Below are 24,522 nucleotides of genomic sequence, written 5' to 3' on the forward strand. Positions count from 1 at the left end.
AGGCTCACACAAAGCTGACCAGCAGGTCAGGAGTCCAAGGAGAGGGAGCACATTCTTAAAGAACTTGGCTGCCTGTTATCATCTGAACATACGAGGAGATAATCAACTTTAAAAAGCTGTATCGCTAATGTCCAGGCTGACTTTATTTCATGGAAAGAATAAAAAGGCAACACCAACAGCATGATTTTCCTAAACACCAGACAGGGATGGGCGTTTTTCATTCCTCTTTTATCACATCATACAAAATAAAATTAAAAAGAAATCAACAGAAACACACCAAAATATACCCGGTACCTCTTAAATTAGCAGACTTAAAATTAAAACTCGAAGCAATATTCTGTTACACTTTGATCCAAACTCTATTTACAAAATAAATTGCACTTATAAAGACAGCAACATTTCTAACAGGGTTGTAGGTTATTCTGCTTTATTGTGGTCTTATATTTCAGTATAAAACTTTTAAAGCTTTCTTTAATAAAAAAAAAAAATCATACTTTCTCTTTGCAGTACGTAATTTATTTCCCCACTGAGTTTCTGAACCGGTTTGCTTTTTGTGCTTTTCTGCTCTGTTTTATTTTACAAATGGCACATACCTTCTGAGTAGGTACAATCAGACAGGGCACGCATCCTGAGAGACCCATTCATGAAAATGTCAAAGTGGAAAAGATATGAAATATTAGCAGTCTAATCCTTTGGTTCATCTTAAAAAAAAAAATCAACTGATAAAATTTGCAAATTGGTGGTAACTCTTCTTTTTGGTTAAAAATAAATCCTCCTGATTACTGATGAAAATCCAACACTGCTTTCAAAGTATCACCTTTCCAGCCTCATCTCTGCTCAAAGATGTCACTGTGACAACTGATTTGACAGGACTCAGGCAACAATAAGGCACAAGTGGATGGTACAAATAAAAACAAATACTTTAGGGCTGTATTTTTTTCCTGCACAAATACTAAAATGTGTACCGTTTCCAAGATAAAATAACAAAAGGAAATACATATTTTTTGTTACGAAATACCTATACAAAAATGTTTAAATGTACACCATCTGAGCTGCCAAAAAGGGTTTAAAAAATTACCAATTTTTTTTCCCATCCATAAAACTCTCTCATCAGTAGGTCCAAGAGAATGTGGGTTCGCAAGGTCCCAGCACTTGATGGGAGGGAGGGGACCAGAATTCCCCTCCTGCTCTCCCTGACCCCAACACAAGACAAAAGCAAAGGTCAGGTATTGTCAGTAGTGTATTCTACTTGTTACAAACAACTGAAATTTAGGAGAGAAAAAAAATCAAGCTGGAGACCACGGGCGGGTGCAGTGACTGGCTGTCGGATGAGAGTAAGGCACTTCCCGGGCGCAGCATCCCGTGGGGGGACCGACGCGGGGTCGGAGGAGACGGGGCCTGGGGGGCTCCAGGGGGGCAGGCCGGCTCCGCAGCAGGACGACTCGGGAGGTAAGACGGACGCGCCGGCTACACCGACGTGGTCACGCGGTCGAGGGCGTGGTTGACCTCGTTTTTGTTGGAGTCCAGTCCTTTAGCAGCGTTCCTGTCATTCCGTAAATTCTCCACCGTCTTCTTCATGCTCTTGAGCTCCCCTGGGTGGGGCGTGGCTCGTCTCAGGAGTGTTCTCTGAAAAGCAAACAGTGGGGTGAGCGTCTGGGCTTCACTCCATCACTCCCGCAAAAGCTTTCCAACCCAGGTCCCCCTGCCCAGAGGTCACAAGCAGAGCGGGTGGAAAGCTTGCCTTGGAGCTACAAGCATTTATCAACTGCTCCCAAGCGGAAGGAAGGATGAAAATGCTGTCTACAACTTATCTCGTCAAGATGGTAGGGTTCCTTTCAGGATACAAGAATACTTAGGAAAATATGAGATGTGTTAAGACAAAAACAAGGTTTCACGAACAGTAAGAAAAATAATAAAAGACTTACAAGATATAATGAGGGGGGTGAAGGAAGGAAAAAGAAAAACTGGTCAAAAATTCTAAAATTAAAATCACTAGAATGTTCTACTTTATCTGAAGGCCTTCTTCAACCCATGAGGCACAGGAGGTGAAGGAAAAGGGAGGTGAGAAAGGACTTCTTTTCTAATTCACCTGTTTTATTAATATTTATATGACCTACTGAAGAAAATTCACATTTTTTCCTAAAAGACCACGGGGCTGGAAGTGAAGTAACAGGGTATGGACAATGCTTTAAAAATTATATTATTAAAGATGCTATGTGCTCTTCTGCTCCTCAAACAGCGCCTACCTCTCTTCAGTGAGTCTGAGGAAGGGCCATCGTAGGTTAACAAAAGCAGGCCAGAACTCAGACAGCGAGTGGCTGGTCAAACAGTCCTGCTCCAAGAAGCCGTGAGATAAAAGTAAAGAGCCCTTTTGGCTGGAGTCATTTTGTCATGCTTAATTCCTACTCTGCCCTCTACTACTGTAAGTCAATAAAAGTCCACCTGCGGACAGCTGGAATAACAAACTGCTGCCTGGCAGTAATTTAAAAACCTCCCTTTGTCTTGAGGGCAGCAAGTATTCCCTCTGAGCTCTGCTTATGAAAATCTCAATTAGTGTCAGGAAGCTCAGAGGCCAAAGTCAACTTACAGGAAGGCTCACAAGTTGTCCCTGACTCAGCCGAATGGCAGAGACACGTGTCGAGGATGGAGGCAAGCAGGGCTGAGTGGTCCTTTCAAACCTACGCCTGATTCTGCGCGAAAGCCTGTAAGGGAATCCTACGAAGATCCCACGCTCTCCTCACGGCGCAACGCGGATGAGTCCGCACGGCAGAGCTGCACGTGGCGGCTCGCTGAGAACGAACGACGGAAAAGAAACACTTCCCCACTGATTTTTAAGAAAGCAGAGGGGGCATGAGGGGAAACCGTCACAAAGAAAGAAAAAGAAGCACCCACACCCTGTTCAAACAAACAAACAAATCTAAAAGTCCCACTTGCTTTACGTGCATTTGGTGAACCAGGACCTTAGAAGTATCTAGCTTTTGCCTTCTAAAAAAAAATACTTAAATGCTGAAGGCAGAAAGGAGCAAAGGCTATTTGAAAGTAAGACGGCTCTTTGTCAGGCGCCACTCTGAGCCTCCGCGAACGCCCAGCAGCCCGAACCCCATACCGTTTCGTGGTCATCGTCGTCCTTCTCATCGTCCAGAAACCGGATGGCGCTGACCCGGTTCACCGCCCGCTCATTCCAGGCCTCTTCTGACACGTCGTGCACCAGGCTCTCCAGGGCGCCGCAGCGGGGCAGGTTCTCTGCCGGACAAAGACCAGGTCAGCAGGGCTGCCGCGGCGAGGCGGCCCTGTCTTTCCGAGGATGCCTAATTCTATCTGAGGTCACAGCTGCTAAATCAGTGTTTACCATTTCATTCCAGAATGGCATCATGACTCACAGACCTCTTTTTCAAGGTTCTTTCTGACATGCTCACTTCAAAAACTTCCTCTTGACAGTGAGGTGGCCACACGTGTAGGATCTGGTCCTTTTCTTGGCCACTCACCCTGCACTGTCCTCTTGGGGTCTTCACATCCCTCTCACCAGTTTGGGGTCAGCGAGGTGCCTCCGTTTGCCCAGAGCCTTCTAGACTTCTTCTATCGAAACCAGCTCTCAGCAAAGGCTTTGAGACAGCCACACCACGTGACTGTGAACGCTTTTTTAAAAGCACATATGATTTACAAAACAAAGGTACAGTTCCTCAAAACAACTCTCTGGCTTAAAAATGCTTTGTTGGAGACCATCAATGCTAATCCTCCAAACTGTCTGCATGAATTTTAAGGGACTTCTATCTCTTTTAGGAGGACATATGTGCATTTTCAGCCTTAGCTAGAATTCAAAACCAGAAGGCTATTTAAAAAATGCCAGGCGTGATCCACAGGTGTGAGCATGTGTTCTGCAAAGCCCCGTGGTTGGGAAGCAGCCTTACGGATGGGTGGGAGCCGCTGCTAACTCCCGGGCCAAGCGAACCAGCCCTTCAATTCACCTTGGCAGGCGGGTTCAGAAGGCAGCTGAGGAAGTAAGACACAGGTGAGGATCTTCTCCCCGGTGGTGTGGTCGGTGTCCGTCTGGAACGTGAGCAGGGGCTGGGCCTGGTTGTCCGATAACCAGAGAGCCTTCAAGTTCAAGGCGGTCAGCGATAAAGGCAGGTGCGACAGCCTTAATGAAAACATAGGGAGAGGGTGGGCGCTTACCATCTGTAATGAAATCAAACCTTGTCCACAAAAGACAAAAGTTCAACAACTGCTTCCTGAGACTGGGTGCAGGATGTGAAACGGTGCTGTTTATACTGAGACACGCTGTGTCCTCTTTGCCAGGAGATGCTTCGGGGGATGACTGCGTTGCCTTTTCCTGCCATCACCTCTCTCTGGCACCTCGAGGCCACATGGCAAAAAAATTAGGAAGTTACAACACACACTGTTTACTCTTAGGCTAGGAAAGTGAAAGTCGCTCAGTCGTGTCTGACTCATTGCAACCCCATGGACTATACAGCTCATGGGATTCTCCAGGCCAGAAGACTGGAGTGGGTGGCCTTTCCCCTCTCCAGGGGATCTTCCCAACCCCGGGATCGAATCCAGGGTCTCCTGCGCTGCAGGCGGATTCTTTGCCAGCTGAGCCCCCAGGGAAGCCAGCCTCCAGGTAGAGAGGGGGAAGCCAGTGCACTTGCGGAAGGACCCAGAGCTGAGCTCTTCCTGAGTTGCGCTCGGCAGGGCTGCAATGAAGCTGTGCACTTGCCTGGGCCCAGGAGCACCTGTAAGTCGGGACGTGAGGGAGGCTGGGGTGCTGAAGAGCTTAAACCGCAGTTAAAGATTACAAGCGTTTTTTCATGGTCTCCACTTGCTCTCTCCAGGGAGATGATTTTAAGTGTTCCAATTCAGACTTTAAAGTTTCTGAAAGCTCCCACTTCTCAGACACCTACGTGATCATTAATTTCCACCTCGGATTGCTTCAGTTTCAAAGGGGATGGTATCTATTAGAGCACTTTAAAAACTGTAATGCAACTCCTCAAGATTAGTTTTATATTTATGTCTCTACAAACACTTGACCAGTGAAATCTATTTAGTGGAGACTGTTAGCAGAAATCAAAAGTACTTGGTGCCTGGCAAAGGCCACTTGCGCAGAATATCTCAGCCAGGGGTGATCTTGCCCCCAGGGGACACCTGGCAACGGCTAGAGACATTTTGGGGAAGGTTTTTTTTTTTTTTTTTTTTTTTTTCTGCCTCGCCATGTGGCTAGCAGGCACTCAGTTCCCTAACCAGGGACTGAACCTGGCCCCTGGCCCTGGAAGCACAGAGTTCTAACCACTGGGCTGCCAGGAAAGCCCCTGGGAATGCTGCTGCCATCTCGAGGGGCGCAGCTCGGATGCTCCCAAACACCCTACAATGCACAGTCCTGCAACAAGGAGCCATCAGCCCCACACGGAAGGATGCCGAGTGCGGGGCTGTGGTAAAAGTCAACGCTTCACACACGTCACTGATCCACGCTGAAAACCCCTGAACCTCTGCAGATGCCACGGATTTAAGGTTTAAAGAACCGAAGGTTATACCTGATCAGGTATTTTTACTCTTAAGGATGGCTCCATGGATTAAATGATGGTTCCACCATAGAAGTGATTTCATAAGTTAGAGAAAAAGTAAGTTAGATAAAAAACAGACTGATCACAGTCTGTTATCTACAATGTGACACACATTTTCTCCAAAGAAATTTCTGGTCCATTAGTTCTGAAAGACATTATATGACAGTGTGTATCCGGGGTTCTTTCTTCTATGAAATGGTACCTCCATCTCCACTTTACATACAAGAGCCCCCTAACGTCTCACCAACAGATTAATACTCCCTCATCAGATGCATTTTGAATTGACAGACTTATGGGAAATAAACTAGAACTCTAGTAAGAGCAGTTGGACTCAAATAGTATAAGACGAATCCAAGTAAAAGGTAAGCAGAGACCAGCTAAGTTATTTTAGTGGATGAAGTTAAAAATGACTAAAGAAAGCAGTGAAAGTACTAACAAACTTTCCATAAGAAGAATGAATACATTTTCGCAAACGCCTTCCCTTGTCCTATTTACGGAGGTGAGAAAATATTTTCTTTTCCTAATCGTCCAGGAAAAGCTGATCCACCCACCACACACGCAAGGGGTGTGGTGCTGGGTAAACGTAGGGAACCGTGCCCACAGCAGAGTGAGGTTCTTGAGTCAATGCAGTGAAACCTACCTAGGTTAAAGGACCCAGAAAGACTCCACGTGGTGTCCCAGCCAGCAGTTTACTAACGACAGTCAAACTGGGTGGGAGATCCATGTTTTTAAATCCCAGAATCCACCCAGTGCAGGGACGCATATACACCATCAGGATGCCCAGGGCCGGGGTGGGGAATTGGGGGGCACAGCCGCTTACAGCCCCAGCTCCCCTTTTTCTGAGGCAGTGGTTCCTTGAGGTAGTTTGGAAGTGAAATCTCTGTGCTTATTTGTATAAGCTTCAAACGATCTCTCATCTGACCAAATGCCGTCATACTTATGCTAAACGCAAGGAACTTGAAGATGCAAGGCAAGTATCTGCCGAACGCTATGATGGGGCTTTTTAAAAAGAATACCCTAATTCACTGCAGGCGCTTAAAGGACATCAAACCCTCTTTCATGCCACAGAACCCAAGAATAATTTCTTTTTGAAAGTTTGTCCCTATTTCTTTTTTGAGTTAAGCTAATATCCTCTGGAATGTTTCAAGGTCTTGGGCAAGAAACCTATAGTCAGCACCTCTGCTTTTAAGAGCATAAAGAAAAGAGTAAATCAAGGCTCGAAAGCTGGCATGACACACAGATCCTGAAGCCACGGTCATCGTGCCTTCTCAGGCTAATAACCAGCTTCCCAGCTAAATGCTAAAGCAAAGGTATAAATAAAAGGCTACGCAGAGCATCAGTAACAGCTGCTAAGGATGACAAATCGTATCTTAAGAGCTAAAGTAAATTACTGGACTCCACAGCTACAAGTCTGAAAGTCACATGCCACCAAGCCAGGGAAGACGGATACGTGGTCTAGAACACAGGTTTTCCTGCAAAGCATCAGTGTACCAGCTTGGACACGGGGGCTACTGGCCAAGCACACGCCACACACACGAGCTCATTCACACGTGTCTTGTGGACAGAGGTGTTCCCAGTGCGAAAGGGGAAAAAAAGCCTCCGCTCCCTGCCCAGTCTGCAAACAGACTGCGGGCTGGGCAGCCCCGCGCTGACGCCCTGCAGCCTAAGGGGAAAGACACACACTGCCCTGCTTCTCTGGGGTGAACAGGCCAGACACAGGCCAGAAGCAGAGCTTAAATATGCAAAATCTATGTATACATTAAATATAAATAATAGTATAGACATATGTTTTCTATTTTTTAAAATATATATATATATATATATATATATATATATATTCCCACTTTCCAGCAGAGTTAATAATGTATTTTTGGTTTATTCTGGTACCTTCTGCTGACTACAAGATCAACATAAGAAGCCACAGCCCAATTTGTCCACATCACCATGTTCCATTTAGGACCACATCCCCTAAATAAATAAAAGAAATAGAAAGCCTACAGCTACTATTTACAGCAACAGTACAAGGACTAGAACAAATGAACAACCGTATCGTGAGCTTCTCCTTTTTAGGGACCTCGGTGACAAGTCCAGCCTGAAGTGACCTTCCCCACCTCTGATTAGGACTTTTTTTTCTTAAAGTCACTCAGTCATGTCCGACTCTTTGCGAACCCATGGACTATACAGTCCATGGAATTCTCCAGGCCAGAATACTGGAGTGGGTAGCCTTTCCCTTCTCCAGGGGATCTTCCCAACCTAGGGATCGAACCCAGGTCTCCTGCATTGCAGGCGGATTCTTTACCAGCTGAGCCACAAGGGAAGCCCAAGAATACTGGAGTGGGTAGCCTATCCCTTCTCCAGTGGATCTTCCCGAGCTAGGAATTGAACCAGGGTCTCTTGCGTTGCAGGCAGATTCTTTACCAACTGAGCTGTGAGGGAAGTCCCTCGTAGCTATGAGGAAGCTATGAGCGGATTAGGACAGCAGTTGCTTTATCCAATTTATTTAACAACCAAATGGCTGACTGATTAATGTAATACTAACTTAACGGACGGCTGAATGGTACTTACAATTGAGTGTTTCATCTGTTTGTTTCTTCCTACTAGAATTGTTAGTTTTAAGCAAAGTTTTCAAAAATGTTTAAAGATACATATAGAGAGCGAACATAATCAGTGAAAAAAATGTCAACAGTACCAAAGTATCTAAAGTGAAAGCCTCCGTAACCTCGGGTTTCCAGTCGTCCTTCAGGGGAACCACTCCATTTTCTGGAGTGCTCCGCAGGTAAGATGTTCTAAAAACAAGAACGAGATCACCGGGCACCAGTCACACGCACTCTCAGCCCTGGGCATCGTGGGTCACAGGGCGGAGACGCAGTTCATCCTCTAGTGGCTCAGGGTTCCACAGTCTGGCTACACTGTTGGGTTGCATTTTGTCTTTTTATATTTTTTCCAGCTTTACTGACAGGTAACACTTTGTAAACCTGAGGTGGACAGTGTGATGATCTGATGCACTTACATATACGGTCAGTTCTCCGTGTCTGAGGATGCAGGACTCACAGATATGGGGGTCCACTGTACTGCGGCATCTAACCTAAGGGGCTAGGCACTTGCAGGCATCTGCCCCTGTTGGTACCCTGGCCGGGGCAGGGCCCTGAAACCAATCTCCCCAAGGATACAGAGGACAACGACATTGGGAAATGATTGCCTAGTAGGCTTAGGGTCTCCATCCCCTCCTGTAATCCCCAGTGTGTGCGTGTGTTGGAGACATTTAAGATGGACTCTCGGCACCTCTGAAGGATACGGCACGGTGTTGCTCACTGCAGTCAGCTGCTGTATGTTAGACTCCCAGAGCTGCTTCCCCTGCTAACTGGAAACGTACGCCCTCCAGCATCTCACTTCCCCCACCCGCTGGCCCTTAGCAACCACCACTCTATTCTGTTCCAGCTTGTTTCGATCCCACAAATCAGTGAGCTCTCACAGTATCTGCCTTTCTCTAACCTATCTCTCTTAGCAAAATGCCTTCAAGGCCTATCCATGTTGTAAACTGGAGAAGGAAATTGCAACCCACTCCAGTATTCTTGCCTGGAAAACTCCATGGACAGAGGAGCCAGGTAGGTGCCAATCCACGAGATCGCCAAGAGCCGGACACTACTGAGCGACTATGCACATGTTGCAAACGGAAGGATTTCTGACCTTCTCGCAGCTGAGTAATATTCCACTTCCTATATATGAATATAAACACACAGGCACACACCACATCTCCTTCATCCATCCATCTGGCGCTGCCGACACTGTTTTCACATCTTGGCTACCGTGAATAAAGCTGCAGTGAATGTGGGGGAGTAGATACCTCTTTGATATCCTGTTTTCTTTTCCTTTGGGCATATGTCCAGAAGTGGAATTGCTGGGTCATACAGCAGTTCTGTTTATAAAAACTTATTGAGGAAAAACTCCATGCTGTTTTCCATAGTGGCTGCACCAACGTACATTTCCCCATAGTGCACAAGGGTGCGCTTTTCTCTGCCAACATGTGTCATCTCGTCTTTTTGACAAAAGCCATTGTAATAGGTATGTGGTGATATCTTATTTAGTCTTTTTAATTTAATTTTTTGGATTATGAAATTCAAAGGTACAAACTATTTTCCCATTGACAGCCCTGGTTTGCAGTATTTGGCATTAGTAATACTTCGAGGAAGATGCTCAAATACCCAATTTTGTGTACCTGGTGGACAGTCTCATGGGGAAAAAGCTGAGAGTCAGGGACCTCTGTGTCCTGGGCCCATATGACTGATACAAGGCACCTCCTCTGTTACGGGACCAGGAGACTTCGTGCTTTTGTTTCCAAGTGGCATTTTAGCATTATCCTTGCTATAATTTTTCCTATCAAATGTGTCAAAGAAGGTTTCTAGGAACGAACGTGCAGGTTCCCTGTGCCATTTGCTATTTTTATATGCTTGGGAGGAGAGGCAGAAACTTCTGTGGTGTTTGGTAGGACTTCCCATGGTGTGACATCTCTGCAAGCTGAAAAGCTGACGTGGCAGCCTCTTTTTTATGAGCTTCTATACCGATACTTTAAATAAGTAGTCATTAAATATGTTTATAAGCTTGAAATCTGGTTATGAATCTGTATACACCACGGCCCAAATGCACCCTTAACCCGCTCAGACGACAGTTGTGGTACTCAGCTTTTCAACTGGGTTTCCTCCACCCGGCCCAGGCGTGATGAAAACAGAACTGTCCCTTCTCCTGAGAACTGGAGAATGGGGACTCCCCTCCTGTGAAAAGGAGTTTTCAGATGCCGGAGTCATCTCTCTGCTTTAGAATTAGCGATGCAAATGCATGCTCTCCAGAGCAGCGAGTTCTCCTGCTGCAGGACCAGCACAGGAGGGAGGGAAGGGGGACCTTCTCACGTTGCACGTCTCCTGGGGGCTCAGTCCAGGCGGAAAGTCAACATCCAGCTCTAGCTAATCCCGAGATTCCAGTCACCAGTGAGTGGCTTAAGCATCAATCATGATGTCCTGAAAGCATGAACTTAAAAACGGTGAGCGTTTCCTGAGGCCATAACTCATCACCAGAGTCCCCCGCGTCCTGTTATTTGCTTAGCTCTGCTGCCCACGATCAGCGCGAGCGACAAACTGCAGCCCGCGCCTGACCTGTGAGCAGCGAATCTGAGGACACAGAGCCCCAGACCCTCCTCGAGTCACCAGCATTGACCCCTTAGGACCACTGGTCATTCTCCCCCCCGCTCAACACTTTTCCGTCTAACACTTGAAAGCATTTTTTAAATTCCTCTTCTTGGCAATGAAGCCTGTGACATCAGGCACTTTGCAGTGGCCTGCCAGCTATTCTGCAAAACTAACATTTCTAATGTTTTCATTCAGTTAACAAATATTCGCCAGGCATCTCCTGAAGGGACAAATCACAATGACACACAAACCATCGCATGCACTTCAGGTAACTTTAGCTTTCGGAGGACCGCACGTAGGTAAACAGGCAGTGATCACTGGGATAATCCAGAAACGCAGACCCGGAGGAGAGAAGTCTTCCCGGAGAGGGGCAAGAGGGAGAAATGATAAAGGTACAAAGACAGAGAAAGGGTCAGAGGTGGAAAGAAGAGCCTGGGTAGGAAAGTGCAGTGCTGTCTGCAGTGATGAAATCAGCTCAGAGTGGTTGAAACTACTGCATGTTATAGGCTGGTGAGCATGCCGGCAGGCCTCTGACCCAGAACCCGACACAGACTGGCTGCTCTCTAGGTTTTTTAGACTGTGAAGCACTTGGTAATTCTGACATCAGCTATGGATGGTCTCGCCAGCAAAGTATCCCCGAGTACAATATTATGCACAAAGTCAGGGGGTTTAGAGTCATGGGCAGAGCAGAGCAAGGCTCCAAACTACACTTTAGCTCAGACTCATTGGAGCTCATTTTTCAGATGAGGAAACCGAGGCCCATGGTGACTCATGGAAGCCAGTTATAAAAGCCAAGACCTAGGTCTCCCCCCGCTTCCATTAGCGTACCGCCAACCAAGACCCACGTTTCCAGCTGCACCCACAGTACCCTGAAAGGACCCCAGGCGCTGGCAGCCCCGACCTTGTCCCCGCCACGGGCTCCATCACTCCAGCTCCCAGGATGAGAGCTTCCAGGCCTGGCTCACGCGACCGACCCATCAGAACACGCTCTACCAGGTGGAGCGAAGGCGAGACGGCCGAGGCTGGGCTGGAGGACCATCTGCTTGTCTCGGGCTTACCTGTTCCCTGCCACGTCCAGGACGTGCAGCTCAGCCGCCCGGGACACCTCCGCGGGGATCCGAGTAAGCCTGTTGTCACGCACACAGAACACAGTAAGGCTGCAGCAACCGCCAATCTACGACAGGAAAAGAAACACGACTGTTTTCCAGGCTGTTCTGGGATGTGGGGGTGGGACTGGAGGGTCTTGTTCATCAAATGGCATGAAAAGGATGCACAAAATTCTATCACGCGACTATTAAGTCTCACTGATGACAAACTATGATCAATTCAAATCATACAAAACATTGAGTAACCTGATAAAAATCTCTGCAAACATTAAACATTCATGTTCTCAATGAAGCCAAGAAAATAAACAATACAGTTCAAAAACTGCATTCTGAACGGAAAGTCATTTTATCTTTCAAATATGTTAACCAGATGACACAGTCCAGACACATACATAATTTGGTAATATGGAAGTTTAAGAATTCTAGGTTGGAAAAGAATATGAAAAAGCATAAATATATATACATATGTATGTATAACCATGTTGTACACCAAAAACTAACACATTGTAAATCAACTATACTTCAATAAAAAGTTTAAAAAAAAAAAGGAATCCTAGGTATTAAAAGTTAGGCCAAAGATGATACACACACACACACACACACACACACACAGTTTTCAAGACCTGCCCACTATATTAACTTCAATGTTCCAGTTTATTTTTAAAAAAGAAAAAAGAGAGACATCTGAGAGATGATACATTGATTTCTATAACACATCTTTGAATAGCCTTTGGTCATTCACAACTTAATTTGATAAACTGATTTGCCTTTGACAAACGCAAAATCAACCATTTTTCAGCAAAAAGTAAATTCGGTCAGCTATGACCGAATGAGCAAACTCTAGGAGATAGTGAAGGACAGGGAAGACTGGCGTGCTGCAGTCCATGGGGTCACGAACAGTCAGACACGACCTAGCGACTAAACAACAACATAACCTGTTGCTAAAAGCATATGTCAATATCTGCACCCACACCAAATCTGATTCCCTTTTTTTAAAGTAACCAGCTCTAAGGTAATTGAGCTCAGTATGAGTCTGGTCTTCACGAAAGAATTCACTCTCTCTCTTGAATAAGTTGGCTGTGGCTTCTACAGACAGCAAAGCCGAGCCAAGGGGGTGCAAATCCAGCCCGTCCTAGACACGCCGCCCCGCGGGCCTGGGGCCACGCTCCACTCTGCATGCAGGCACTGTCCTGACTCAGAGCGGCTGCTGCGAAAGGGCTTCTGAAGGGACCTATTGATTCCTGCACATGGAAAAGTACTCCAGGGCCTCCTGCCACAAGAGGAGCAAGACACCTGGGTCTTCATCAGTGTCCGAATATACCTTCTGCCCTTTCCTATATTTATCTCTGTGTTAAATGTACGTTTAGACCTTAACAGAAGACACATTTATGAAACTTCTGCATAATCCCTTTCACGTACAACTTATTATACCTTCCCTCAGGAGTTAACATAAAGATTTTGAAATACTGTATTTAACGACAGCATGTAACCGTAATGAATGCGTGAGAAAACACAGAAGAAAACAGGCCTGAGTTCCTCTCTGAATACCTGGAAACACCCCGGTATGTCGTGTCCCCTTGATTCTCAGTATCTGCATTTCCCATCCCGGAAAAACTCGTTTGCCCACTGTCCTTCACAAGACAGCGTGGACTGATATTTCTCGTCACACTATTTCTTATAGAAACACCCTTCTGTCGTTTTCGAATCTTACCGATCACCCCTAATTAGAGAAAACATGCTCTAAGCCCACACCGCCGTCCCAGAAGCCCTGGTCAGCACCAACCCATTGCCTTCCTAGTCCACACAACCCTCGTCTGACAGGCTGTTTAGTTTGCATGCTTACATGTAATCAGAGCGCCTGCCCGCTCATCTGCCCAAGGGGAACAAGCCCAGCTACCCACCAACATTCCTCATGAGGGTATGCTTACACGCTTGCATTTGTTCACCTACTGCTGAAAGGCTGGGCTGTGAAGTTATCATCTGCTTCCATGTGCAGCAACTGGAGACCACAGAACTCTCTTCTCTGGGAAGAGTCACTGTGTCTGATGTTGTGTAGATTTCGTGTCCTAAGAGAGGCGTCAGCATCTCCCCGGAGCTGGGTGTTCTTCCCTTCCTTGAGGAAGGGATCGGTTTTCCTCAGGTGCCCAGGCACCTTGGGAAAGGAGACGGATCAAAACCAGGGATGCCCTGGAGCAGGTGAGGAGCGACAGGACCAGATCCTCCCTGATGAATCTGGGTGATCCCAACGAAGATCGACCCACAGGGAGGAACACCCGGGATCCCTGGGAGCCCAGCTTTGCTCCACGAGGATGGGGACCCGCACTGGGTCTGCGAGGAGGGGCAGGCACACCGCTCCCCTGCACTCCGGGGAGGGTGAGTCACACGCGGGCCCCGCCTGCTGAAGGATGAGGTCCTGGGGGTGCACAGAGCTGAGACTGTGGGGGCCTGGGCTGCGCTGGGGCTGAAGCCGCCCGCTGCCTGCGCCAGCTGGGTCTCTGTATCGGCGGGGCTGTCCGCGGTTGGATACACCACCTCCACACTTCCCATGTGTACCACATGCATATACCATCTACTCCTCAACAATCATTAGCTAATGAATGTGAGTCAGAGAGGGCCGTGAACACTGTCCATGCAATCAAACCTCTGCACAAGTTCACGCCCTTAAGGACTTTGGGGTACAAGATGGGAAACTCGGAGGGTGTGCGCTGCCGGTGTGTTCATGGTCTGTGGTGTATCTTTTTCTTACTTCCCCACTCTAATCTCACACCACTGGAGAGGTCGGGGGAAGGAAGGCAGTGTATTGGGAGCCTCAGGCACCCTGGGTCACTAAGGTGGGAGAGTGGCCTCTGAGCCCCACTGGCCACGTTCTGGGGAAAAGAGCCTGCCTGGGCCAGCCTGCGAGGGCTGCCTGATCGGGGAAGACACCAGCACACCGCAGGGCCTCCGTGCAAGCCCCTGGGAAGCGAGGGTGCAAAGCTTCAGCTTCTAGAAAAGATAACTGGACAGTTAAAACCATGACTCAAAAGACGGGGTTCTGCACAGACGTCAGGGCGGGACGCGGGCACCGGGGCAGGGGTGGTCTTTGGGGTCACACAGACCCGCAGTGGGATTTAGGCTCTGTCCTAGGTCCTGTGGGGTCTCACGTGTTCCTTCAGTGAAAGTAACAGTAAGCATTAGGGGAGGGAGCCACCTGCCACCGCCCCTATCCGAGGACCCGGCCTGTTGCCTCTGCCCAGTAAACAGAGCTGGTCTTTTTCCGAGAAGGTCAAGGCCCAGGCCCGAGTCAGGAGGCAGTCCACGCCTGAGCCCCTGCCACGTCGCTGGAACTTTACCGAGGCCGCCCACCGCGGCCCTGGATGCCACAGAACGTGCTCGGGTTTCGGCCCCCATGACGGGGCCTTGGGGTGACATTTCTTGTGTTCACAGGAGTGAAGAACTGCCCTGAGTTCAGGACTGTGTTTTGCAACATTCACATGTATTTCTGCTTTCTCTTTCGGGTTCAGGAGGCAGAGGTTACCTGCTCCTTAGGGGTCAACAGGGTAAAATGTCTTATCACTTAGGAAGCAGAGTCACTGTTTAAGTAACTAATCACCAGTTACATAGAAGGCTGACATTTTAAAACCCCTTTAACCTCATAATAGCACACCAGGATAACAGCACCACAGAAAAGAATACAAGGGTCTGGACTTGGATTTTCTGAGAATTACACAACGCAGCTGAGGACACTTACTGTGTTCTCCTAATTCAAGACAATACCATTCTTGACTCTTTGGCACTGATCTGATCTACTTCAAGGAGATGGGACCTGCAGGTCACGGAGCAAACCTTCGGTCAGATCAGCTTTCCCTGAGTATTAACTGCCTGCAGGTGACAGCTCAGAAGACCATCAGACAGATTGCCGGACTCAAGGAGAAAGGCTGTATGGGTCACCTTTGCCCACATCCTGCCCCGAGTGGAAAGGAACTTTCATTTTCCTTCAGTATCTCCCTTTCGATATATTATTGTAGCAGAACTGAACCCATACTTCACCGGCAAGAGGGAAAATGTACAATAAGCAAAATCGGGTCAAAATTCCATGTGAAAAGAAATAACATGATGTGTAATTTTAGAAACCAAAGGCTATTTTTGCCTTTCCCAACATCATCTGTAGCATATTATTCAAATGCTCCCCACTCCAGAAATATTTGGGAAACCATGTGGTTCTGGGACTCCCTCAATTGTTGGGCCACTGACATCAAAATATCCACTGACAGCGACAGTATTCTTCTAATTATTAAAAAAAAAGTAACTTAGGTGACTGGAAAAATAAAAACCACACACACACACACGACGGCGTGATGAGAAAACAACTCAAACCGAATCCTGCCACGGAGGGATAATCAGCCTTAACATTCGGAGGTGCCAACGCCAGGCATCTGTGGTTATAAGCATGCACTTCAACAGAATTAGGACCAGCTATGATCTTTAGCACCTTTGTCTGCATACCAGAATGCCTTCCCACCCAAAACGACACCAAGAGTGTTTTCCCACATCATTATGATTCTACCAGGATTTTTACTGACCACTTAGTTATTTCCTTCTACAGATGGATCACAGATTACTCAGCATATCACCCTTTTAGACACTGCTTATTAGTTCTGCCATTTCTTTGCTGTGTGACCCTGGGAAAGTTACTTAACCTGAGTCTCAGCTTAGAAATCTGTTGGATATAGATGATTATTTCCTCTAACTAAGAGAACTGTTGTGAAAATCAGACCAGAATTAGCCTGAAGGCACCTGGCACATGTCAGCTGCCCCTGACATGCTCGGCACGCTGCTTGGAACGTGTTAGACACTCCTGTGTACAATGGGAGAAAGAAATCTTGTGCATGCCTCTCAGCATGCATTCCTGATTGCTGTCTTAGGATAAATTCCTACAAGTGCAACTACAAAATCAAAGTGTATGCACATTTTTTAAGTTTTTAATAATGCTACCAAATTCCCTTCCAGAGACGCCATAATAATTTATACTTCCATGATAACAGGTAGTTCCTGTACTCTCATCAATATTTGGTATCTTATTCTATTTTTAAAATCTTAAACATTTGACAGGTATAAATGCTTTGATTAACATGTTGTGAATAACTGTTGTTATTGTTCAGTTGCTCAGTGATGTCCGATTCTTTGTAACCCCACGGACTACACCATGCCAGGCTTCCATCACCAACTCCTGGAGCTTGCTCAAACTCATGTCCATCGAGTTGGTGATGCCATCCCACCATCTCATCCTCTGTCTTTCCCTTCTCTTCCTGCCTTCAATCTTTCACAGCATCAGGGTCTTTTCTAATGAGTCAGTTCTTCATATCAGGTGGCCAAAGCATTGGAGCTTTAGCTTCTGCATTAGTCCTCCCAATGAATATCCAGGACTGATCTCCTTTAGGATGGACTGGTTGGATCTCCTTGCAGTCCAAGGGACTCTCAAGAGTCTTCTCCAACACCACAGTTCAAAAGCATCAAGTCTTTGGTACTCAGCCTACTTGATGGTCCAACTCTCACATCCATGCATGACTACTGGAAAAACCATAGCTTTGACTAGACAGATCTTTGTTGGCAAAATAATGTCTCTGCTTTTTAAAATGCTGTTTAGGTCTGTCACCATTTTTCTTCCAAGGAGCTAGCATCTTTTACTTTCATGGCTGCAGGCATTTTGGAGCCCAAGAAAAAAAAGTCTGTCACTGTTTCCACTGTCTCTCCATCTATTTGCCATGAAGTGATGGGACCGGATGCCATGATCTTAGTTTTCTGAATGTTGAGCTTTAAGCCAACTTTTTCACTCTCCTCTTTCACTTCATCAAGAGGCTCTTTAGTTCTTCTTTGCTTTCTGCCATAAGGGTGGTGGCATCTGCATATGTGAGGTTACTGTTATTTCTCCCAGCAATTTTGATTCCAGCTTGTGAATAATGCATTTTCACGTTTTAAAAAGCCCATTTCAATTTTTTTCTCCTGGGAATCACTTTACTGGTTTCTGTGGGGTTTCTCTGTTTTTCTTTCTGTCCACTGTTCTAGAGTTTAGAAGGGTACCCATCTCTTCTCAATGTGAAATAACTTCTAACAGAGTAAGGAAAGACAGCCTTCACATGCAATGTGGTAAAAGTCTCCCTGACTTCCAGCTGTCTTTATTTTCACAAAGATCAGAAATCTCATCTTCATGTAGATAAATCCATCAACTGTTTCTTTTATGACTTACTTCATCTTCCAAGTATACAAATGCCTTCTCTATCTTGAAATCCAACAGTCAGCTTTTTTTTTTTTTTAGGTTTTGTTTTATCTCTTTTATTTATCAATAGTTCACTTTACATCATCATGGGGACTTAATCTAGAAGAATTTTAAGTTGTACTAAAAATAATACTTTAGCCACCTGATGCAAAGAACTCACTCATTGGAAAAGACCCTGATGCAGGGCAAGAGTGAAGGCAGGAGGAGAAGGGGATGATACAGGATGAGACGGTTGGACAGCATCCCTGACTTGATGGTTTGAGCAAGCTCCAGAGTTGGTGATGGACAGGGAGTTCACACTGTAATCCACTGAGTTGCGAAGAGTCGGACACGACTGAGCGACTGAACTGAACTGAAGAATCAGGCAGGAAGTTACCCACAAAATGAATACTCTATCGCCATGGACCTTTCAGAATATCACAATACTTGTGGGTAATTGATGTTTACAGATTGCCTGTTAGAGGAAAACTTGTGATGAATGATCTGCAAATCCTCCCTTGTCTGATTTCACTGGACAGGTATGATGGTGTGAGAGTCACTTCCATTTTGACTTAATAGAGAAAAAAGACCAAGTCCTAAACTTAGGTATATGCACAACATCTTCCAGCCAGAAACCTTTGTGGTCAAGGTTACTGAGAGGTAAGATGTGGCCAGAAATGTATCTTCATATGTGTGATCACACATTTACCAACCTCCTGTCTGTCCACGAATCACGCTGTAACAGCCTCTTCCCCATAAGTCTTCCCTCCACCAAAACCAGGATTTTTTAAGGGAACTTCCTTATCACAGAAACATACATACTTGAGCAGTAAGATGAGGGGTAAAAGATGCAAATGAGTGACCTGAAAAATTAGAAGCATGCCACATGTAGCAAATAAAGCGAATCTAGCCTTCCCATCGGAGACAGAATCATGCCAATAAACTAGAATCTGGTGAAGGCAGGTGAGCTGCCAAGTTATGCCTTTCAAAATTTCTGAAAAACTTAAGATACAATTCACAGAAAAGCATTCTTTTGAGAGAGAGTAACTGGAGCAAATCTGACAAATATGTAACAAAATTAGGTTCCAGGCCATGCAATCGTTCATGAAAATAAAAACTGTGAGTTTTGAGGAAAATGTCCAATGTTTTACAATGAAAAGCGCACAAAGTGGTCAGCCAATCTGATTCTTCATGCATTTGAGAAGCAGAATGGAAGCCGGAGTTAAACTGTGGTCTGAACAATACTTACAAGATGGCAAGTTTACCTGACTTTTCTAAATATCCAAGCAGCTAACAATTAAGAAAACAAGAGACATTCATTGATTTGCAAATGTTTACTACACGGGACACCACACAACACAAACAGAATCTATTATTGTGACCCACACAGTACAAACATTTTCCCCTCAAACATATGGGGGAAAAGTGCAAATAAATGCTGCTCTAGACACAGGAACTGTGCTGTAAAACGGACAGTATGTGACGTTATCAAGTGGGAAAGAAAAGACAGACAAAAAAGAAGAGCTACACAGTGCACCAGACCAACGGCCATTAATACAATTATGGATCGGGGGCATATACATGGAGTTGGCTGGCACTGTCAGTTTAAATGAGTCATGCGTGAGACAACTGTTCAAGAGGAAGTAATCACGTCTGGAAAGAGAAGAGAGAAGAATCCAATCAGGAAAGTGCAGGATTTGATGGGATGGTATCAAGCTTGGAGGCAGAGAACATGCACACACACGCACGCACACACATGCACACCCCAGACCAACAAAGGAGACCCAGCGCAAGGTGAGTGCCCCTCATGGTTTGTCTGCCCAGTCCGCAGGTCAGAGGCCAGCACTGCCCGTTTCTGCAGGGTCACTGAGCTGGGATTCACAGCAGAACTGGGACACATCCCAGTCTGGGAACCGAGTGTGAGCGGGGGTGAAATGAGCAAGAAAGGAGCCCGTCCCCAGGGCCCTAAACAGCTGCCTTCTTGGGCAGCTGAAGGAAAAGGCGCAAACTCCATTCCCTGATGAAATCCCAGATGCCAGGAAAGCATCATAATTTCATCCTCTCAGAGTGAAAAGAGGGCTGGCGCTAATATGACGGGAACAGTTTACAGGAAGCAATTCCTCACCTTCTTATCTACAATGTGTCCCTTTGAAAGACCCGATGCAGAGAGCGCCAGGGATGTGGGGAGGGTAGGGGCCTTGCTAGGGGTTAACGTCAGACTCCAAAGTGCCCTCTTCAGGGTTTACTGAAAACTTGCCTCAAATGCACTAATTTTCTAAAGTGTCCAAACTACACTTCCTTTATGCAATGTAGGGGTTGCCTCATGTCAAGGTCACAGAGGTGAAAAGGTGGGATTCGATCTCTATGAGCTGAGTGGCCAGGCTTTTACGGGCTTGGCCGAGGGAGACTCATCTCGAGTCTCTTCTCCAGACTCCAGCTGCGGGAGCCCCCGTGGGAAAGCTCTCGCCAGCCTCAGCTTCCTCGTCTGTAAAGCAGGGAGATACAGATCCTCACAGCCTCAAAAGCGGCCCTGACGATTCCCTCAACAAGCAGGACAGCACCTGGTCTGGTGCAGGGCGCTGAGGAGGGAGGGCCTGGATCTTCCTCCTCTCTGCCTGTGCCTGTGCCTGACCTACACCCGCCCGCACCCGCTTTCCCACAAGAGTACAATTAACACCAGCCCTGTCGTTCCGTTTAATGCTTTTACGCTGGAATCAAAATGAGGATTTAATGAGCAGAATCTTCTCCTTGAGTCCCAGTTTAGTGAAGATGGAGACTTAAGTCTTTGTGCTGGAAACAGTTTTACTTAAATGTTAGGGTTCCGATCGTGGCTCTGAGAGAATGCGGTCAAATCTGTAACAAACATCCCTACCCATACGCTCAGGAGCGCCGGCCGCCTCACCCAGGGAGAAGCCGGGCTGCTGAATACGACAGGGACGGGGGAGAAAAGACCAGGCCAGGTGAGACGCCTGCAGAAGCGGCCGGGGGGCGTGAGCCCCTCAAGCTCCCGCTGCTTGGAGAACAGCTCTGAAATGACTGCAAGGACGTTGACAAGGGTCGAGCAGAGAAGGAAGCGAGAAGCTGCTCCGGGCCGGGACCACAGCGCAGGCGGCCACACCTCCTCCTGGGCGGCCCTGGTGGGGGAAGCGGCCCAGCAGCTTGCTGGGCGGCAGAGGAACAGCGTCTTACACTTAGAGACCAAGCTCGGTGCGGCCCATCTCCAGGCAGGTTCTCCCGGTTCCGAGGAGAAAGACAGCCTTCCTTTTAAACAGCACCCCAGACGCCACCTCGTGTGACCCTTCAAGGCTTCCTCCCATTCTCAGTTCCCGCCCCTCCTTGGTTAAATGCCTCTAAAAGTCATGCAGCCAGGCCCACAAGGGGTGGAGGCTCTCTTCTCCTGCTGGGAGCACCGACCAAAAAAATCTTAAGAACCAGGCTCTACCTTCCCGGGCACCCGCCTCTACGTGGAGGGCTCCCTCTCCCTCTCCCAGACATGAGCCTCTGCCCAGGAAGACGGTCCGCCGAGACCCATCTTCACAACTCCAATGGCGCATGGGAGGGCTTACCTGCTCACTAGACCCAATCACCCCCAAAGCTAAGTCCACGATCACCCCTTCCTGTCAACGGTGTTGCTCTTCTCCTAGGCCGGCCCCAAAATGCCACTCTCTCTGTCCCCCTCCGAATTCACCTTTCCCAACTCCGCTCACAGCCATCTGGACCCACCTACTCTCCCCAATGTTACCGATGGTCATTCTTTGATACCATTCCTCCGACCATCTCTGGACCCACAGATGAGGGTTCACACCTTTAAAAAGCAGCACATAAGTATTTGACATCTCTGATCCCTTATATATCATTATTTCTTTATTATTATTTTCTTAAAAGTACATACCTCTTTCGGTAAAGACACTAATTTATTTCTGTCTGCATTCAAGTTGCTCAACTTCTTAAGTTTTCCAATGCTCTTAGGTAAAGTCTGTTAAAATAACATTTTTGTTATTAACACATACTTTGGACATGGCTCAGAGTAAAACAGATAAAACAGATCTTTTCAAGAACTGAGAGGGTCTAATCTCATCCAGCAAGAGAAGTCCTTCCTCAACAGTAGGTGTTTGCAATGCTCACTTGGGGATGTGGCATCTAATATTTTGCATTTTTGTAGAAATGAGAGTTTGTTTCAATGAAATGAGGTCAAAGACAGAGGCCTGGGAACAGAGAAATACCCAGCAATAGAGGTAGTGAAGGCCCTTCAAATCAAGGAAGTGAAATTTGCACCCTTGACATTCACCCCTCCCATGTCTGCACCTCTGAGAACCAGAGATGCTAGTCTGTAGACGCCTGTGGAGGCCAGAGTGCAGGCGGTGGGAGCGGGAGCTGGGCGGTGTGTGTTGGGGGTGGGGGGAGGGAACCGCCTGGCCGGTGTGAGCGCTCCAGCCCTGCGGGAACTGGCTCTGGGTCCATGGGGAGAGAAGGATCTTCAACCCTGATGCAATACAGGGGTGAAGTCACTTGTCTAACTGTCACGACTACCATCTGTAATTCTAACAGATTCCTTCCGGAAACAAGGAAGGAGGCCTCTGTCCTGACTATAGGGGGATGTTCCCAGGCCCCCAGCAGCTTCACCCCCTTCACCCACTCTTGCTGTTGTCTTCTGCTCTGCTCCCCAAAAGAGCATTACTTACTCCTTTTATAAAGAGAGGAGAAAGGCGGAAAAAGAGGTAAAAGGAGAAATCCAGAAAAACTAAAGTGACAAAATGAAGATGGAGAAGTGGAGGGAATGGCAGGAGAGTAAACCAAAGACAACAGACGATGCAAGGCCAGGACGGGGGGAGCAGGGGGGAGCAGGGCGAGCAGACGGGGCGGGCGGGAGTGGCAGTGGGCAGAGCACAGCCGCCCCAGAAGCCTGCTCTGCAGGCGCCGCCGGGAGGATGGGGCGTGCCGGTCCAAGCCCGGGCACCTGCTCGGCCTCACCCAGCTTCTCGGACAGGTGAGATCAAGGTCAGAGAGTGCTCTGGCTCCCCAAAAGAGCATCCCCCCCCCAGTGCCCCCAAGGCTTTCCAGGGCCAGCCCCCACCCCTCCCCCTCCCCCTCACTCATATTTGCTCCAAGAACCAGACAGACCGCTGTTCCCACCGGCCCACCCTCAGATGTGAACAGAGGCACCTCCACCAGCCGGGCCGGTCCCCCTGCTTCCCGTTCCCAGGTGTCCATACCCTGAGCGTCACGATGGGGTGTAGTCTCTGAAGGGGAGACCGGGATCATCTGTATGTCCCGAGTCTGCTTCTCAGGCCCCGGGGTTAGTTACAACGTAAGGGGATCTCCATCTGGTCCACCCAAATTACAAATACGTAGAATTGACTCTGCAAAGCACTGCTGATGCGACGCCCACACCACCTCTCCCTGTGACCCTGGGGCCGCACTCACCAGGAGCCGGTTTTCCGTGAGAACCAATTCCGTGAGGCTCTCACAGTCTCCCACCGCCTCGGGCAGCTGCGTGAGTCGGTTCTGGTCCACCTTCAAGATCGACAGCTTCTTCAGTTTTCCTGTAAAAATTATTTAGGCTCATTAGTTATCACTGTTTTTCTGGCAATCAGTTGGCATTTCCCCTCTGCTTGCTGTTTGGAATTTCCATTCTCGTTTGGTTTCCTCACCCAGCTTCAAGAAATTGTGCTATTTGCATTTAGAGTACAAAAGGTTGAGAGTTAAAATCATGTGTTCTGCTTGTCAGAAACAGTAGGCAGTTAATGGCGAATCATTTAAAAAGTTGCTACCTAAAAACATCATGTCAAAGCCCATAGATTTCAGGAAAAAACAAAGAGCTCGCTCTTGATGGAGATTTAAGAACAGGAAATGTCTTGTGTGCAGAGGACTTTTATGTTACTCTAAGAATCACCCTGGCTCAGATGGCAAAGAATCTGCCTGCAATGCAGGAGACCTGGGGAAGATCCCCTGGAGAAGGAAATGGCAACCCACCCCAGGACTCTTGCCTGGAGAATTCCGTGGTCAGCGGAGCCTGATGGGCTACGGTCCATGGGGTCACAAAGAGTCAGACACAACTGAGCAACTAATACACACAAGAGTCATCCTTGCTGAAAACAAAAGACAGCAAGCAGCAATCTATTCTATCATCTGTGGATGAGTCAGAGAGGATCCCTACAAGGGAAACCTCTGTGCCTGCAGGGTCAGATGGTAATCTCTGGAAAGCCACATTAAGACAGGTCTGTTTCACTCAGGGCGCAGAATGGACTCCTGAGAGGTGCCCTCAGGCCACAGGGTAAGAGCCGGTTTACTGCAGCCTCTGTAGCCTCCATGGGCTGCAGGAGACCCTGAGCCTTCAGAGTCTCACTGTCAACTACTCCTGCAGTGGGAGCTGAGCCTACCAAGCAGGTGTCCTTGGTATCCACAGAGAGTGGCCAGCGTGACGTCACTATCCTCAGGACAGTCAG

General features: G+C 47.5%; 1 protein-coding gene across 1 annotated transcript in view; it reads right to left on the minus strand.

The window, feature by feature from the left end:
• Nucleotides 1-119: 119 nt before the first annotated feature.
• Nucleotides 120-24,522, minus strand: part of LOC122436520 (leucine-rich repeat-containing protein 1) — a gene marked incomplete at its 5' end in the record, with an annotated part of 43,974 nt that continues 19,571 nt past the window's right edge. The window contains 6 exons of the mRNA XM_043460299.1: nucleotides 120-1,626; nucleotides 3,107-3,243; nucleotides 3,966-4,138; nucleotides 11,794-11,909; nucleotides 21,969-22,052; nucleotides 23,501-23,619. Of these exons, the coding sequence (XP_043316234.1) occupies nucleotides 1,468-1,626; nucleotides 3,107-3,243; nucleotides 3,966-4,138; nucleotides 11,794-11,909; nucleotides 21,969-22,052; nucleotides 23,501-23,619 (788 nt within the window). The remainder of the gene's footprint in view (nucleotides 1,627-3,106; nucleotides 3,244-3,965; nucleotides 4,139-11,793; nucleotides 11,910-21,968; nucleotides 22,053-23,500; nucleotides 23,620-24,522) is intronic.

Source organism: Cervus canadensis, unplaced genomic scaffold (genome assembly GCF_019320065.1).
Source record: "Cervus canadensis isolate Bull #8, Minnesota unplaced genomic scaffold, ASM1932006v1 Scaffold_138, whole genome shotgun sequence".
Taxonomy (NCBI): domain Eukaryota; kingdom Metazoa; phylum Chordata; class Mammalia; order Artiodactyla; family Cervidae; genus Cervus; species Cervus canadensis.